Source organism: Leptinotarsa decemlineata, unplaced genomic scaffold (assembly GCF_025532065.1).
Source record: "Leptinotarsa decemlineata unplaced genomic scaffold, Ldec_3_MD MMD2_tig00001064_RagTag_RagTag, whole genome shotgun sequence".
Lineage (NCBI taxonomy): Eukaryota > Metazoa > Arthropoda > Insecta > Coleoptera > Chrysomelidae > Leptinotarsa > Leptinotarsa decemlineata.
The window spans coordinates 2,455,740-2,473,670 of NW_027412558.1; the positions used below are offsets into that span (position 1 = coordinate 2,455,740).

The 17,931-nt window shown below is 34.8% G+C and overlaps 3 protein-coding genes across 17 annotated transcripts in view; all 3 read left to right on the top strand.

Annotated features, from left to right (window-relative positions):
* Window positions 1–5,987, top strand: part of Sarm (Sterile alpha and Armadillo motif) — a 185,890-nt gene extending 179,903 nt beyond the window's left edge. For 13 of the 15 annotated variants that reach the window (XM_023166048.2, XM_074175526.1, XM_074175528.1 and 10 more), the window contains 2 exons: window positions 1,061–1,312; window positions 3,764–5,987. In XM_023166048.2, the coding sequence (XP_023021816.1) occupies window positions 1,061–1,268 (208 nt within the window). In that variant the 3' untranslated portion in view covers window positions 1,269–1,312; window positions 3,764–5,987. Of the gene's footprint in view, window positions 1–1,060; window positions 1,313–3,763 lie in introns of those variants that run through there. The other 2 variants (XM_074175527.1, XR_012465499.1) reach the window with 2 other exon arrangements.
* LOC141482389 (uncharacterized) lies at window positions 3,814–5,987 on the top strand. Its single transcript, XM_074175533.1, has 2 exons — window positions 3,814–4,249; window positions 5,327–5,987. Exon 1 carries the CDS (start codon window positions 3,814–3,816, stop codon window positions 4,225–4,227), a length of 414 nt encoding a protein of 137 aa, XP_074031634.1. The 3' UTR covers window positions 4,228–4,249; window positions 5,327–5,987.
* A 1,630-nt stretch (window positions 5,988–7,617) lies between these two features.
* On the top strand, window positions 7,618–16,467 carry gry (trafficking protein particle complex subunit 11 gry). Its single transcript, XM_023166120.2, has 15 exons — window positions 7,618–8,153; window positions 8,674–9,033; window positions 10,407–10,637; window positions 10,691–10,832; window positions 11,069–11,239; window positions 11,298–11,431; window positions 11,483–11,690; window positions 11,875–12,077; window positions 12,232–12,415; window positions 13,012–13,336; window positions 14,248–14,612; window positions 14,680–14,837; window positions 15,310–15,523; window positions 15,780–15,977; window positions 16,333–16,467. The coding sequence occupies exons 1-15, from the start codon at window positions 7,768–7,770 to the stop codon at window positions 16,399–16,401; spliced, it is 3,348 nt and encodes a 1,115-aa protein (XP_023021888.2). The 5' UTR covers window positions 7,618–7,767; the 3' UTR covers window positions 16,402–16,467.
* Window positions 16,468–17,931: the final 1,464 nt, after the last annotated feature.

Consider the following 17,931-nt stretch of genomic DNA (forward strand, 5'->3'; position numbering starts at 1 on the left):
TCAAGACCAATTCCACATCTGCAAACCATTTTTGGCCGAGGGGCATGTAAGTTCAATCACTACTATGATGTACTATTGAAAAAAAAATTTTACTCAATCTTTTGGAATATTTGGAAATTAAGGATTCAAAAAAGTTACTGAATGACTAAATGGAATTGAATATGCCTCCACTGTTAAATGAGGCTTTGAGCCAGGGGATGAGACGAATATCGTCCGAAAAGATGAAGAAAAATAGATTAAATATCGGGACTTCACTAGATCACTCTGATAAAAAAGTTGTTGATTATTGGAATCCTTGGTGGAACACTGCTTTCTCTCGAACATCGAGATCATACCAGTTTGCCGCACACTGCCAGATATATTGGACCTACCGGGTGTAATTCATAGCTCGCTACGTCTGACCAGGGCACCCGATTCTCAGACCTGAAGATCACCTATCTTATAGTCTGGGATTATTGATGTTGGCACCTCTATGCTATTTCGGGGCTTAGGGGAAATAGTCCGACCGGGGTGACATTTCTTGTAAAAAAAAATATCACCAATTCACAGGGTTAACTAAATGTATCCTACAGATTCTTATGTACATGGTCACAATTAGTAAAATGAATGAATTGCATATAGTAAAGAAATTTCACAACTAAGTAGAATTTACACATACATGTATGGATAAAAAACAGTAAATGAAATGGGTGAAAAAACTTATGGTCACTTCTCAAATGATGCATACTGAAAGTTTTCCGAAAAAAAAAATATGAAGGGTAAATATATTATTCTGGGTTTTATAATTATATCGAGTTTAAATACGAAATAGAGCATTCTTCAAAAAGATTTCCCAAGAAGTAATGAAATATGAGTCCTATAATTCTTGTTTATTATAATTTATTAGTATATAAGCAAATTCTCTTGTAATAATTATTTATAATAATTGATTGGATTGTAATTTTACATAGTATATACTGTGCAATATCTGAAAATAAATCCAAGGTTTTAATTGTAAGATTTAGTATTTACGAAGCTTTTCTGATCCTTTTATTTTATAGCTTTTTTCAAATATTTTCAGGTTCATGCGAGGCGAAGCGAATCCACGGTGCGGAGACAATCTGTTGAACCGCGTAGGCCTCAAGGGCGACATCACTCCGGGTACCCCCTCGAATCCTAGCCTAGTTAGGCAACCCCCGAATTACCAGCGAATGCACAGCAACGACTCTGGCAGCGGGAAAGGCTCCGACAAAGACGTCAACGGGAATTCGGGGTTGACAAGAGATTGACTAGATGGCCCCTATGCCTCGGTTACACCTACTCCACTGCCAAGGTATTTTTTTGTAATTATTTCATTAGAATGGACCTTCACATTTTTTCAGTTTTGCAAACGTTTTTATTGAACTGGATAAAAAATGAGATTCGTCATGTTCATCAAAATCGCTCTCATAAATTTCGTGGTGAAGAAGAAATCTTGATTCTTCTTCTCATTTTTTAAACTTCTTGTGAACATTTGTTAGGACCATGGAGTGGTAGTTTCATAAGTGATAGTTTCATAATTTGAATGCCAGAAATAAGGAGTACAGTTATTATTGTTATAAGGAACTGTAGTCTCAAGTCTTTGTTACATCTATCTATTGTAATATTCTTTCTTTAGCTAGTCAAGTAACTTTTCAAAATGATTAGTATTGTTAAGAGTGATAATTATATATCAGAAATTATGCCCATGCATAGCTTTCTCTAAAACCTCAAACGATTAAATAAATGTAAAATTACACTCCAATCGCATAAAACACTGTGTTTGTATTTATGTTCCTTATGAATAAATATTGAAAGTTCAACTATAGGTTGTAGGAAACAAAGCCTACGTGTTTTATAATTATACACACACCATTCATACACTTGAATTCAGGGTTATTCTTACGTGGAAAGAGGATTTTAATAAATAACTTTGTGCAAATATCACATTAATCAACTCACTTCCTGTCAATAATACTTTTACTACAGGAATTTTTAAAGATTATCTTTATCATAAACATTTTTTAATGTCTATACAAAATATCACTTCAACAATGCTTTGCTTTCCTTGAGGTGAACTCCGTCGCCTTGCGACAGAGGTCCCCTCGAATCTTCTTCTTTTAAATTATCCTGCTCTAATCAGAAAATTAGTCAGGACATTTATTTCAGTTTTTTCATCAAAGCACTGATACATTCCAAAATAGGAAATATTAAAGAGAAATAAGCTATATCGGCAGATGATTTGACTTTTCTGACGAATATATTTCTGAATCTAGTCAACTCATTTTGGTGTCCTTATAGCCCGACAATTTTGTTACCTGTGTAATGATTTTGTTCATCTGAATAGCTTTGATCATCTCTTCGTTATCTTAAACGATAACGTAGTTTCAATCACTTTTCAAAACGATCGAAGCTGTCAACACAATATGTCAATAATGGAGATGTTTTTTGATGAACATGTCGGCAATATTTCATTTTTAAAATGTGACATATGTGGAAACGTATTTATATTCAGAAGTTAAAACAGAAATTTCATGGAAACTTGTAACATTACTTTTTATAAAAGTGTAAAGGTCCTATGTTGTTTTATTATGTTGCATATTTTGGCTTGACAGGGAATTTTTTGTCATTTGAGCTGAAATCATGGTTGAAAAGGATTTACGCAAACAGACAAAATAAATAATAATAGATGCTTGTATTGAAAGGGTACTCAGTACAAGAGATACTAACCTAACCTAACAAATGGCAGAATTCAACATCTGTATGTGATGAATTTCATTAGTTCGGACTACATTATCTGATATTATATATAATGATTTGAAATCCCTGAAATAACTGAGAAAGAAGAATTAAAAATTAAAGAAGAAACAATTATATGAACAAAAAATAAATAAAATTATTGGTTCCATTTTTACTTGTATTTTATTTCACTATTATTTCATTTCAGGTTTTTTGCTTAATATAATTCTTTTTTCAGCTAATCATTTTTATTCTTCTTCTTTAATTATTAATTCTTCTTTCTTGGTTATTTCAGGGGTTTCAAATCATTTTATATAATATCAGACAATGGAAGTCCTAACTAATGAAATTCATCATGAAACATTGTCAATCACCTTCAAACAAACATCTGCACATATGATAAAACAAGGCAGATATTGCTCTTCCATGCAACAAGATACTTTAAGTATCATAATTATTCAAATTCTGGAGCTATTAAATTCGGTAGTTTTTTAAATTGAAACAAAGAATAATTCAGAAGAAATCTCGAGATTTTTCTCTACGACCCCCTCAGACTTTACCCAGACCACTCTGTTGAAATGATTGTTCTTGATATGAGTGGAGAAACATACATTCTTTTTTATGAAAAAGTAGGATGTAAGTCGGACATTTGAGATGTTAAACATTCAAATTGGTTTTTTAATTCATACCACACATATTATATATGTTGTATGCTCTTTTGATGGACATAGAACATACATTATGTTCTTGTGAAAGGTTGAAAATACAATATATTGCTTTGTTGACGACAGCACACTTGCCTCAGTTTTCTATGCAGATGCCAAACATCTGTTGAACATGTACCAATACTAATAAGATATTGTGAACACAAACCTGATTTCAGTTCATTTTTTAAAATGCCCCGACTTAAATAATGCCTATTTGTATGTGAGCTGTAATAAAAAAAATCCCAATATTCGTCGCCAAAGCATGACATAACGCTTACCGCGTCCTCTAATAACAACGGACAAACTAACATAAACTTCAGTTCCTTCCTCCAGATTCTGTAAGGCGAACAGTCCGTCCCGCAACTGGATCATGAACTCGAACAGGCTCGGGGGTCTCCCGCCGCAGTACCCGTACCCCCGGAGGGGTTCGAACACGCCCGTCTCATCGCTGGCGCTGGCCAGCCACCCTCCGGCCCCGCCCAACAGATCTCGTAGCCTCGACGGCCTCCTGGACGCCGGCGAGGCCATCCAAGCAGCTTCAGAAGCAACTAAGAGTGAACAAGTTCCGTCCCCGCAGACCGCGACCAAGAGTTGCGACAACATCGACAAGGATTTTCGTGACGATTATGAGACTGAGAGTTATTTAAGTAGTAAGAGTCGCGTTTCGGACGACAGCAGTGAACTCGACAAATGTTCCGTTTATAGCAGTTCGAGCGAATCGAAACGCAAGAGGAACTTCATGGACAGGTGCGTCAACAAAGTTCGGTCTATGATCAAGAAGTAAACGCCTGCATGTGCGAAGAAGGGTAGGTATAGAATTGTGTGAAAGACTAGGGGTTTTCTTCGGTCAGGTTGAAGTCCACTTTCACTGAAAGGCTTGTGTCTTATGTCGAATGTTTCCTTTAATTCTAGAATGATATCAGTCTTCAGGTTTTAATCTCTGTTGATACGTGAATTTACTGGATACATCGATTTTTCAAACACTATAACAGCTTCAACTAGGATGTAAAATCTAGAGAATATTTCTCTAATACAAACTTTTGACAACAGTTGTCTGTAGACAGTTCTCTCCTAAAAAATCAGAAATTCTAGTCAACTTGCACTTGGACTTGTGGAATTGCCATGTTTTATAATGGAAATTGATTGGTGGGTAGTTATTTGTTTGAAGGGAAGGTTTTAATGGGAATTTACAAATGCAAATAGACACTTGTATTATCAACAGAAGAAAAGTATTTTTGGAGAAACAAACTTGAATAGTTCTGGTAGATATTAGAAATTGGTTAATTTCAGATGTTCTCATCTTCCAAGCAGTAAGTACCTAATAGATTTTGTATTAAAAGTTGTCAAGTTTCAAAAAGTATATAGTGGAGTTCAACAGTCATCTTCATAATATGAGTTGAAAGAACTTACAGATTTATTTAAAATTACTCCACAATATTCAGAAATTATTCCTGGGATATTAATTACTTTTATTAGTATCATTTATTGACTAATAAGAAAACAATATCCAAAAAAGTAGAATCCCATATTTCAGAGGAATTTCAAAATATCAAAATTTACAAAAATGTGGGTTCAAAAAATGTTCTTTCGCAGAATGTTCAAAATAAGGAAGCAGTACCCACTTAACCTACAGGAGATATCAAAAAGTCACTCAGAAATTGTGAAACATTTTAAATTAGTAAATTTAAAATCAATTTTCAATGAGGGGTATCTTGAAATAGATTCCTTTGTAAAAGTTCAAAACGAAGATTTATTTTGTCATTTTTGAAGCAGATGTTTGGGTACAATTTCTGTCAGCCTGACACAGAACCATAAAAAAAAATTTCAAAAACAAGTGCTAGAGTCAGAAAGTGTTGAAAATGTGTACTTTCAACTTTTTTTAGGTTATGAAGGTTCGTAAAGAATCATTTGAAGAACTGAAGAAAGTCTTACAGTAACACAATGTGAAACTTATCAAACAGACAAAAGGAACAAGTTCATCACACTTTTACTTCTAATATCCCCTAGTGTTTTCACCCAGTTTCTCCTACCTGAGTGTCGATTTCATCCCTAGTATGACATTAGATTACCGATTCCCTATTGAACGGATCGATAAGTGATATTGTTATTTAATTTATTTTCGTATATGGCAACTAAATTACTTAGTACAAAACTTTTGTGCTTTCCTATTGAATTTGTAAATATTGTGAACTGTGTGATTGTCGAGCAGCTTCATAGAATGTATCATGGCCTATTTTTAGACCGATTTTGAAGTATTCATAAGTGCTGTCAAAGTGATCCTTCGTTTGACATTACTTGTTTTCGATTTTAACGTTTTTTAACATGCGTAATTTTATTCTACCTGAGCTTGCTTACGTCTCTTGTGAGCAAGGCCCTGAGGTATTGTATAATATTGTGGAGCACCATTTTTTCGGTTAATTTTATTGTAACTATTCCGAATGGTGCTCGTAATTCTGCTTTAACATTTATTATTAGCAAGTATTTTATAAGTAAATAATTGTTTTTTATTCATGTTATATTTAAAAATATATTTTATTAGGATTACCTTTGTTGTTTCATTTATCCTGTTGTTGGGCTCTGTACATTGGCGTAAGTAACTAGGATGAAGTTCCAGCCCGCATTAGTCTTTGGAGAATAAAATACCTCTTAATAACCTGTTGGTGGGCTGTGTCCTAAATCGCATTATCAATATTATTTCTGCCAAACAATCATTCAATAAGGAATATAGGTACAAATACCAACGAAAATAGAAATGTTTTATTTAATGAGACACGAAAAGTGTAGCTAAGTGGGCTAAACCCACCCTAGACCCCTCTAGTTCCGCCAATGGCTTTGTATAAAATTAGACCCAAAAAACTATTTCAAGCTATAGATTCTGTATAAAACATTAATGCAATATAGTTACAGTGCATACATATAGTGTTGAAATGAAAAAAAAATGTTGGCCTATACACGTGAAAAAGACAAGTCCAAATACAGAGATCATATCTGTGACACGGTTGGAAAGGGCATCTCTAGAGAAATCCAATGATACCAATGAAACGCCATGGGACCGAGCGGAGCAATGAAAATCTCAACAAAATTCGCCTGACAGATTTCGATTCTAGCACCATCTATCAACAAGTGTACAAAGTTGAAGCAATATCATTTCTCTCGTCGAGAATTATTGACACAACAAAGGCGAATCTGTAAAAACACCAGAGTTTCTGAGTATCTTTGTCAGGCCCAAAAACCCGCAGACGAAGAATAACATCAAATATTCGTCTCATTATTTTGTTGCATCGTATGTTTTTGTCATTTTTCTGCACATAAATGAAAGCAGAAAAGATGGTTTGCTCAATCTACATAATATGTGGACCATTGGCTTTTCCATTAGTATTACCTAAAATGGTGATATGCCTAAAGCGTTTTGCGGTGAAATTGGTATACTGAGACAAAGTTGTAGGCCGCACAGAAAATCTGCAACAACGAGAAGAAAGCGCGAATATATTAAAAATTCACAGATTTTTCATACCTTGTGCCCTGTTTGCAGCAGTGGCACCATCTATACTCTTATATTTAAAGCTTCAGAACGCAGATATAGAGATCTGCGAATGAGCTACACGCGTTCAAAAAGCTTCAGATATTTACTACGAGAAGACTCTAGATATACTTTTTATTCATTAATTGTTTTATATCGGTCCCATGCATTTTGCATCAAATCTTTGTATGTAGACTATCCATTAAACTGTTGTTGGAATAGTCTCATTCTTTTCAAGTAACGACTGGACGGTAGAGGAAAGATTCATAAGTTAAATTTTAGTTCCACCTTTGCACACCGTTTCCACACCAAATTCGACTGATTATTCGAGTTTTAGCTATTGTGTGATAGATGGCTGAAAGAAGATATTTTCTTTGTTACGTTCCGAAAATCATTTGAAAAAATGGCACTTTGATGAAGTCTTATCAGTTCAAAGCTGGTGAAGAAAGAAATTGTCTGATTGTATTGCGATCATAGCGGTGAATTAACCGCTGAAAAAAGAAACTAACGTATATATTGATCCATTCGAAACGTTAGCCCATTTTTATCGATTGAAGCAATACATCGGAACATTGTTGAATTTGAGAACTCTTCTAGTTTAAATGTTTTGATAGATGACAGAATCGACTGTCAAACTGACAGGTGACTGTCATTTTGACTTAACAGGTGACAGTTGATAGAAGTTTACTCATTGGATAGGATTAATGTTTTTATAATAAACGAATAAGCTGTTAAGCTGAATATATTGAAACTGATAACTCTTCTAGGAAGTTGAAAAGACCATGAGGCAATAGATAATCAAAAATGCATTCAAATACCATTCAAAACAATTCAGACCTGCCACCGGAGCTCTGTGCGAAACCTCTAGCCCTTGTGGGTGTTAGTGGTTTGGATGTTGTAAAAAATTCAATCCACAAAGCTATCTGGGAAACTTTTAGCAGCAACAGGCGTTTGGAAAGAACACCTGTACTGTTTAAGTTGATGAGCAATTCGCATGAATTTCCCGTAATCAAACCTCGAAGAAACTCCTATGACTGGTACATTCCCAAAGGCATCCTCAAAAAGAACTGGATGAGTAAACATTTGTATGAGGTGCCTGCTGTTGTTGTGATATTTTTTGATTTGGATTGGAACGATCCACAGTGGAATGAAAAAATGATTGAATGTGCTTCGAGAGTACAATCTATGAGGTAAATAGAATAAATATACTAATATTTACATTCTCTTCCTATGCAAGAGCAAGGTAAATTTCTGAACTACCTGTTTGACAATCACTGACCAATCAGACAGCTTTTGCAGAAGTGAGATTCCAAAAGAATCCATCCTCGGAACAGTGCAACATTGTTATTGAATTGTTAGAGTTCTAATTTTTTTATTTATACTGATGAATTTTTGTTTACATGTATTAATTTTAATATTTATTCAGCCTGACATGTTCCACACCCTATGACTGTAATGAATTTTTGTACAAAAGGAACCAATAGACCACTCACTTCATAGATTCAATGGATGTCTTGAATTTAGTAGGAAAAAATTAATATTTTTATCAATGATACATCCTTGATATTCAGTTTATAAGAAATGTCTTGTTATGGAACTTCTTAAGATACATGTAATTTCCTTTGGTTTATTGAAAACTGCGTTATTTGATATCTCTTTGTGGAGCAGTATAAAATTCTCTACTCAATAAACCAATTTTATTCCTTGTAGAGCTTCTTTGGAAGGGCACAGCACTCGACTAACAGTGGTTCTGATCCAAAACACTGTCCCGCTGCCTGCAGGAGAGGATTCCCTCTCGGCAGAACGTGCCCTAGCATTGTCTTCCAGTTGTGACTTGAATTCTCAGTACTTGTTTGTTTTGCCTCACGGAGACCATCTTCAAGGATATGCTATAAGACTGGAATCTGCATTTTTCGAACTGGCTCAGATCTACTATCACAACGAAGGGAAACACATAAAGTCCCATAAAGAACATTTGAATAAGAACACCCACCAGTATTTGTTCGTGAGGCATCAGTTCAAGATGGGGTTTATGTACGAGATGAAGCAAGATGCACATTCTGCTCACAAGTGAGTTATAAAACTATGATTTATTCATTTCTCTTGGTGATATATTCAAAAATAGACATTTCTCAACATTGTTCCTTCATGTCAAAATATATATTTACTTTTTTTCATTAGTACAAGAATATCACCATAAATTCCACTAAATACAATTACGTGTACTACGGGGTTCTCACCTTGAAAACTAATGAATCATCTGAAAATACAATTATTTTCAAAGGTCCGTCATTTTTTACTTTCAACTGAGTTGTTTTTGAGAATGACGCTTTATAAGTGCCACCGCAAAAATAAAAAATTCTTGATTGCCACTTTTTATATGTCGATTTATACATTTGATATATCAATTGACACATTTAATCTGTCATTTGGCACATTTGATCTGGCATGCGACACATAATAGACCAATTGACACATTTAAACTGGCAATAGACACATTTAACATGTCAATCGACACATTTGATCCGGCAATTGACACATTTAAGCCGTCAATTGTGACATTAATTGTCAATTGACATATTCCATCTTTCAGTCAACACATTTGTTATATTAATGGACACAATCAATCTGTCAATCGACACATTTAATCTGTCAATTGTCACATTGAATCTGGTAATTAACATAATATACCAATTGACAAATTTAAGGTGGCAATTGACACATTCAATCAGTCAATTGCCATAATTAATCCGGCAATTGACATATTTAATATATCAAGTGACACATTCAAACTGACAATTGACACATCTAACCTATCAATAGACACTAAGCTGTCAATCGACACACTCAACCTGTCAATTGACACATTCGGTCTACCAATGGACACATTTAATCTGTCAATCGACACATTCAACCTAATAACTGACACATTTGAGCTGGCAATTGACACATATAATAGGTCAATCAACACATTTAAACTGGAAATTGACAAATTTGATCTGTCAGTTGTCACATTAATCCTTGCAATTGACGCATTGAATCTTTTAATTGGCACCTTAAAACTGGCAATAGTCACATTTGATTTATCAATGGAAAAATTCAATATGTCAATCGACACATTCAATCTGTCATTTGACACATTCAATATATGAATTGACATATTTAAGCTCGCAATTATAATAAATCAATTGCCACATTAAAACTGGCAATTGATTAATGTAACCTGTCAATTGATACATTTAATATGTCAATGGCTACATTTGATCTGACAAATGACACATTTAATCTGTCAATGGATACATTTCATGTGTCATTTCACAGGATTTTCAATTTTTGCAGTGGTACTCGTGCCGTCGCACTGGAGAAAATTTTCAAAATGCAAATAATTTTTCACCACCAACTTATCAACAATTCATTTTTTGACATCAAGAGTTCTTTTCCAGACACTACACACACGCATATAATAGCCTTCTTGAAATCAGAATAGTAGACACAAATGCTCTGGAAATTCGAACCGTCGCTGGTTTCATCAATTACAAACTGTGCAGGCTACTTTTCGCTCTAAATCTCCCGAGAGATGCAATTTCCCAGTTCAAAGCCCACATCGACCGGTTCAAGGCTAGGATGGGATTCCAAGAATTGGCGTTTGAACACTATGCTTGGTTATCCAAACAGTACGTTGATTTGGTACGATTGTCAAGTGAGTTTGGTAATGAGTGTGTTTCAGATATTCAGTCTTTGGCGATATTTTTGACGAGGCTGTGAAGCAGGGCCTTCCTGCTGTTCAGACTCAACATCCGGGTTTATATTATCAACAAGCTGCTCAGTATGCTATCCAGAGGAAAAAATCCTGCCAAGAACTTTGTTCTGTAAGTTTTATGATTTGTTGAATTGTAAGATATCCTGTATTTTTGTGTAAAATTTAGTACCGTCACAAAATTTCATTTGTGATCGCCATACCAATCTGTCTCGCTATACAATAGTTTTTTCAAACATGTCCATAATGTAAACTTAGCATTTATTTGAAAATTTCATAATAGAGTTTTTGATACTTCATTTATAAAATGCCAACCTCAATGCCAATGTATTCTCATCACTCATACAGGCCGTCATAGCTTACCCACACCCAGACCCTTTGGAGGGTTGGAACCATATGGAATTCTATGGTCAGAGACCTTGGAGACCCGGTAAAATGTCAGGGGACGTCCCTGATCCTCAACTAGAATCCAACGGCATCCAAGCTTTGCAATTTTTGGAGAAGCATCTGAATCATTCAGTAATATTATCAACAAGTTGTTTAAATACTTCCAACTCAATTCTCTTCTGCATTTTAGAGCTTGATAATAGCCTTATACGGACTGGCCATCACCCAGTTCAAAACGTACAGATGTCCAAGGACGAGGCGACACTTGGTACTGCAAATGGCCGACGAATACTATGATTCCAAAGACTACGGAAAGGCACTGACGTAATGCTCTCTGTTATTTTTGTTGTCATGATAATGTTTAAAGTGTTTCAGGTTGTACACGCATATGCTCTGGGACTTTCGAATCGAAAAATGGTGGGGAATCCTGTCTCAAATTTTAGAAAAAGCTATAAGATGTGCATACTTGACCGCAAATATTCAAGACTACGTGTTATTAGCTATAGAGTTGCTAGGTTCAAACGTGCTGATCAGTCTGGATGAAAAACGGAGGATTTATGAAAACCTAGTGAGAATATTGAAGGTAAAAAATATTACAAGTAATTGAATTTCGACATTCATGTATCTGTCTATTGTATACATCTGTCTATCGGATGAACAACATCAGATAATGTTTTAATGTGAATATAATTCCCAATTACATTCACATTTGGGAATGACATATCAATTATTCTTTTCATTAGATATTGCCATGAATATTTTTTCAGAAACAAATACCTTTTGGTGATTCCAAACTTCCGCAAGACGTCTTACAAAATGCCATTATACTGTGGCAGCCTGTATTTTCAGAAAAACCCTTGAGCTTTTCCCTCGATATGGCTAATATCGTTTCTTGCATTGCAACCAAGGCGAGGTTTTTGAAAAACAGTTACGAAGTAGATCAAAACGTATCTGTAGAAATTTATGTCAAGTGAGTACGTATTTATGTTCTGGAGTACATTTTTTTCATAGAAAAGGTCTGTAAATTTTACCAAATTGAATAGAGGGCAAAAGAATAGAGTCTTAGTAACAGTATTTCTTTCAACTATGTTTCAGATTATAGCAATAAATTGAAAATTTTTTAGGAGCACCTGTCCTTTCCCATTGGCGTTTTCAAAAGTATCTGTCACTATTAACACGCAGGGTTATACCTCAGAATTTGCTGTAACAAATCTGGAAGGGGTTTTCATCAGTTTTCATAAGGACGAAGTGAAAAAATTTGTTGTAGAATTCATGGCAGATTCAAGTGATATCAATAAAGAAATCCAGGTAAGATTTGCAGTGAGTTTATATGACCCTTAAAATCTTTTTTGGAACCGATTCGTGAAAGAGAAAGGAAACTTAAAAATGGAAGGCAATAATTCCTCTTCTCATCAATATCTAGAAAACATTCTCACATAATTTTTTTGTCTATCAAACTCTAATACTCATTTGATATTAACATGTAAACATAAACAATAACTTAATTTCTTTCAGGTAAACAAAAATTCAATTTAGGAAATATTTCATATTTAACCTCAAAATCCAAACTTATTCATAGCAATTCTGTATTTTGTGCAGGAAATGGTTACTTTCAAAACCCCATGAGTCAACTTTAAAATATAAACTTACCCCACAAAGACCCTTCAATGGATTTCGTATTTCGTGCTCACTATCAACTGTCAACTATGTATTCTTCTTCTCTTTTTTATGGTATTTGCTTTCCTCACGGCGCAGTAGGCCGGTGTCAACTATGTATTAATTATGTAACTGTCGCTTTGCTGATTTGCTTATGAAACCAACATGTTAAACATGTTAATACTACACTACACCGTGAAAGCAACATTCGAGTTGAGCTGCTCCTAACCTCAATTCCTTATTTGCAGATTGCATCCATAAATCTAGTCCTCGGCAGCCCCAACGAGTTTAGTTTAGACTTGAAATACTCCCCCGAAGCTGACACGAACGCCAATCATTTAGAGTTGTCGCATTTCAAATATAACCCTGACATGTTAAACTTTGATAACATCCACCCACTGTCACAAGCTGCAGTAGTTCCGAGAGAGTCGAAATTGAAAGTCGAATTCGACCATCAAGATCCAGCTCTGCTGGGAGAGTGGTATGAGATCCAGACCAATGTTTTTAATAAAGAAATTCATGCCATCAGAGATATAAAAGTTGAAGTCAGAATGGAGGAGGATATTCCAGAAGGTGGGTGGAATAATTGATAACAGAAATAATTCACTTACTATGGAAAAATATTCAAGTAATCTATATAAATTGACCGTCAAGAAGACATTTCACACTCTTCTCACAATGTTTTATTGAAATTTCTATGTAGTATCTAGACAGTTTGAATAGACATATCACTGTCAAGCTAAAATGAGAAAGTGCTGAGAAATGACAGATCAACGTAACCATAGATTTTTTTGTGAAGAATAAGATTGACTTTGTCTAACAGTAGTCGACTTGCATCAGCATAAAAACTAGGGAATAACAACTAAAACTGTCGTATCGGCTGTGAAAATAAATATCAATTTGATGTAAATGTAACAATTTTGTTCAAAATATATCATTGAAAATTTTCTTGATTCTCTATAGAAAATAATTCATATAAATATTGACCTTCAAGAAGACATTTGACAATTTTCTCACAATGTTCTATCGAAATTCCTATGAAATTTTGACAGAAATAATATATGAACATAAATTTTCCTTGTCAAGAGTAGACTTTGTCTAATGTCTAAAGACAGCAGTCGACTTGCATAAACACATCAGCATGACAAATCATTAGGAATTAAATTATCTGATTATATTGATACTACTTATAATAAAAACCAAGGAATACAACTAACGCTGTACTATCAGTTACTCTTCATTAAATTTTCAACTTATTTTCGTTTCATATATCGAATTGATGACGACTCGATTTTGGGATAAAACTCAGTGATTTTTTTTTCTCTTTCATAGATTTCAAATCATATTATATCATATTAGACAATGGAATCCCGAACTAATAAAATTTACCACGAAACATTGTCAACCACTTTCAAACAAAAACTTTCAGGTTATCAAAAAGTTTAAAAATTAACTATAATATAATAATAATTTCTTTCTTCCAGTTGAACTATCTTTAAAACCGATCCCGCAGCATGCGAAGCAACCTACGTTGTTGGTGAACTCCAAATCGCTGAATCCAGAAGAAAAATTTGCTTGTCGGTTTTTCATTAGATCGAACCTGATCTGTAAATTCGCCGTTCAGGTTATTTTCATCTACACCTTGGACGGGGACAAGCCAGTGCTTAGTACAAAGACCGAAAGGCTGTTAATATCTGTCGTAGAACCTTTTGAACTAACCTCAAAGTTTTTATCCTTGTTGATGAACGATATTGACAGGTTTTACGCCGAGGAGGAATTCGGCATAATGAAGTATTTGAAGTTCACTTCTCCCTGGCCAATTATCGTAGAAGACACTTCTTTCAGTTATGTGAGTCATGATTCAAGTGTTCATGAGTGTAACAAAAGATTATAGTGATGGGATCTTTGTGTTTCAGACGGCTCCTTTTGTTTCTACAGAAAGGGAATACGTCAGTCAATTGGCGAATAAGATGTTCCACTCTGATGAAATTGGGGCTGAGCTGCATTTGGCCATGTGCGAAAAAAAGTCAGACGCGAACTTGAATATTGGAAAGTATTCTGTCAGATGGAAAAGGTAACTATAATTTTCTCGTTTTTTCAAGCTATCTGTGAAATGATTGGCTGTATCGAAAGTTGTTGTGTGGAGAAGTTGTGTACAAAATTATGCTGATTCGTCTTTTTTATTTTGACGAATTCAAAAGAGCTTGTTATTCCTGATTTTTATAAAATAAGATTCTGATACCAAAAATAGATGTCATTTGCGATATAGGTAATTCAGCGTGCCATTTATTCGACCTAACCTCATTTTTTAGGCGAAAATCGGCCTTTTTCTAAAATTCTCAACCCAAACATTATTCGTGAACCAGTCCAGGGCCGGGAAATGAGCGAAAACGTGTTTTTCAACTTGCTTTCATCAACTTTTGTGAAGACTAAAACTCGTTTTCAAAGTTACTTTATATTTTTCATGACTACATAGATTAAGAGGTCGAAAGATTGTTCATAATGACACTTTCAAAATTCTCAATTTCCCGATTTATTACTTGTAGACAAAATGGGCACAGTACAATCACAGCTCTACCTATAGCAGGCCTTATATGTGACTGGATACCCATAGGTTTAAAAATGGTCGCCCCTTCGTATGGTTTTCTTAGGACGCCAATGATATTGAGCTATCATGTACAAAATAGATCTCAGGAACTGGTGCATCTAGAACTAGCCATGGAGGCTAGCGAGGCCTTTATGTTCTCAGGATACAAACAAGTAAGTTGTTGTTAACCCACATAGGTTATTATTTTCTTCAACATCATCATGGTGCCTATAGTAGCGGACATTTCAAAGTTTACCCTTTGGTTCTCACTGTGCTCTTTGAAACATGTTAATGGAGTTCATTCTGTTTGTCCTATAAATGTATTCAACTATTTAATGGATGAGAGATCGTTATTTGTAATGAGAGAACTTGTATATATCACCTGAACTGTCACCTTCTTATATATCTCATGGAAATATTGTTTTAAAGTTTTCAGTTTCTGTTTTACCAAATTCGACTAGAACTCTTCAGTACAACTTGAATCCATTGATAGCTGGCAACGTGGCCTTGCCTAAATTCTCTCTTAAGAGTACTGAAAATGGGGATGAGATTGAAGAATGCTTTGTTCAACACGATGAGATGGATTCGTTGACAAAACGGACCTTGCCCACACATATTTATGTAATGGTGAGTCTTGGTTTGACGAATCAAACATGAAATTTGAAAGCGGGATTGAAGAATATGACAATTTTTTTTTGGCATGGTGAAATTATTTCAATTTCATTCATGTTAAAACCTATATCAGATAATGATTCGTCTATCTACCGTCAAAATACTTTTATTATTATGATTATGAAAATGAAAATTGTATACAATCCTATGAAGTTGTCTCTAGGCAATTCTGGTTTTATTAATTTAGAGAATTAATCTAAAATTAAGCAAACAAAATATGGTAGCCATTATAAATTCCATACATTAACAATTTTTTGGTGGATTATTTGAATAAAATGTTTCATTTTACCAGTAATTGCTTCTGTTTCAGCCTCAAGTCAAAGGTAACCCGAAGTCGACAGCTTCGTTTATACAGGGAACTCTAACAGAAGCGAATTAGATGAAATTTTTAATTTTGTAAATATTTTTGTTTTCTATTTTTGAAATATATATATATTTATATGTTGACTTGTTTTTATTCTCGGATATCCATCTTTCAGCCTCCATAGGAAAAGAAGTTCCTACAATCGTACTCTTTGAGTTTTTTGTTCAGCAAATTAGTCTATTGCCTTGTTTTTCATAATTCAACTCGTGCGCAAGTCGATTTTCTATCGCTAAGAATACAAGACTCGATAATCGTTTCCGTATCGTTAGTTTTAGTTTCCTAAAACTTCGCTCACAACTTGTGGATGTAGTAGTAAGCGCAGAGTAAATTCGCAAGGCAATAAAAGTATTAGGAAAAGCATCCTGCAAAACATGCGCATAGACCTGTTGCAAGAGATAGAAACCGTTAGCATTTTCTTCTTGGCAGAATTCAACGGTACTTAGATCACGCTAGTTTCGAGCCAGATCTGCTCCATACTTTTACAATTCTTCAATTGACATTTTCAAAATATTAGTACCATTAAGAAAAGCAAAATTCAGCATGGTACCACATTCGAACCTCTTTGTAATTTCTGATATGATTCGTTCAAATAACATCATTATTTCTTTAGAAAATAGTCGAACCGGTTGGAGCCTCTATTATCCAATATTCCATTGGATTTTGTCTCATTTTCTGCAAGGTTTTGAGCAGACAATCCATTAGTGTGATGGAATGGGCAAGGATAATATCTTCTTTCTGAATTTCTATATTTACTCGATTGATTTCGCGGAGAATATTTGCCCAAATAGTAAAGAGATGGCTTGCCTCGTACTTAGCTTCTGGAGCATGAGAAGTTTGCTTAATTTCTTCTAAGGCTTCCGCTACTTCTGGCAAATTATTCAAATAGGGCTTCACAGCAACATATTACGCCGACCATCTCGTGTGACTACTTTCTTTTAAATTAGTTTTAACATATTTTTCCGTAATGTCCCACCTAGTAGTAGAGCCAACAAAAAAAGCAAATTAGTTTTTGAATCAGTCCGAATAGGCTATTAACTTCTTGGCATAATGAGGTAGAATGAACACCTACAAGATTCAAAGAGCGAGCCAAGCGCGGTACGATCTTGGCTAGCTAATTCCTTTCTGCAGTCCTAGCTTGTACAGATGCCGGCCATATTGAACCCATTATCATAAGATTGGCCACGACATTGTCCAGTATCCAATATCATCACAAATTCAAAAGGAGGGAGCTGCATAGTTCTAGTTGATCATTGAGGGTTTTGAAATTGGGGTTTATTTCCAATACTTCTAACAAATTCATCTTCCTTTCTTTTTTGCATATATGGAGAAATTATGAGTTGTCCATTCGTCTGTAAAGTGTGAATTTGGCCGACCTGGGCATTTGCACCGGCTTGCCCCCCCCTAGACTTGGGCCTGAAGTTTGGTGAAGATTGTATCTTATTTCAAAACCTAAGGACTCGAAAGAAACAAAGGCGACGTCTTCCCCCAAGGTAACGCCATCTATGGGATTCTCGAATATCAAAGATAAAACAGGCTTCAAAAGCG

What these genes read in the sequence shown, in the direction of transcription:
- LOC141482389 (XM_074175533.1), top strand. Translation starts at nt 3,814, where the DNA reads ATGAACTCGAACAGGCTCGGGGGTCTCCCGCCGCAGTACCCGTACCCC.
- gry (XM_023166120.2), top strand. Translation starts at nt 7,768, where the DNA reads ATGCATTCAAATACCATTCAAAACAATTCAGACCTGCCACCGGAGCTC. An exon ending in GATGCACATTCTGCTCACAA is followed by an intron (nt 9,034 to 10,406) that starts GTGAGTTATAAA and finishes GTTCTTTTCCAG; the next exon opens with ACACTACACACACGCATATA. An exon ending in TGTTCTCAGGATACAAACAA is followed by an intron (nt 15,524 to 15,779) that starts GTAAGTTGTTGT and finishes ATTGTTTTAAAG; the next exon opens with TTTTCAGTTTCTGTTTTACC.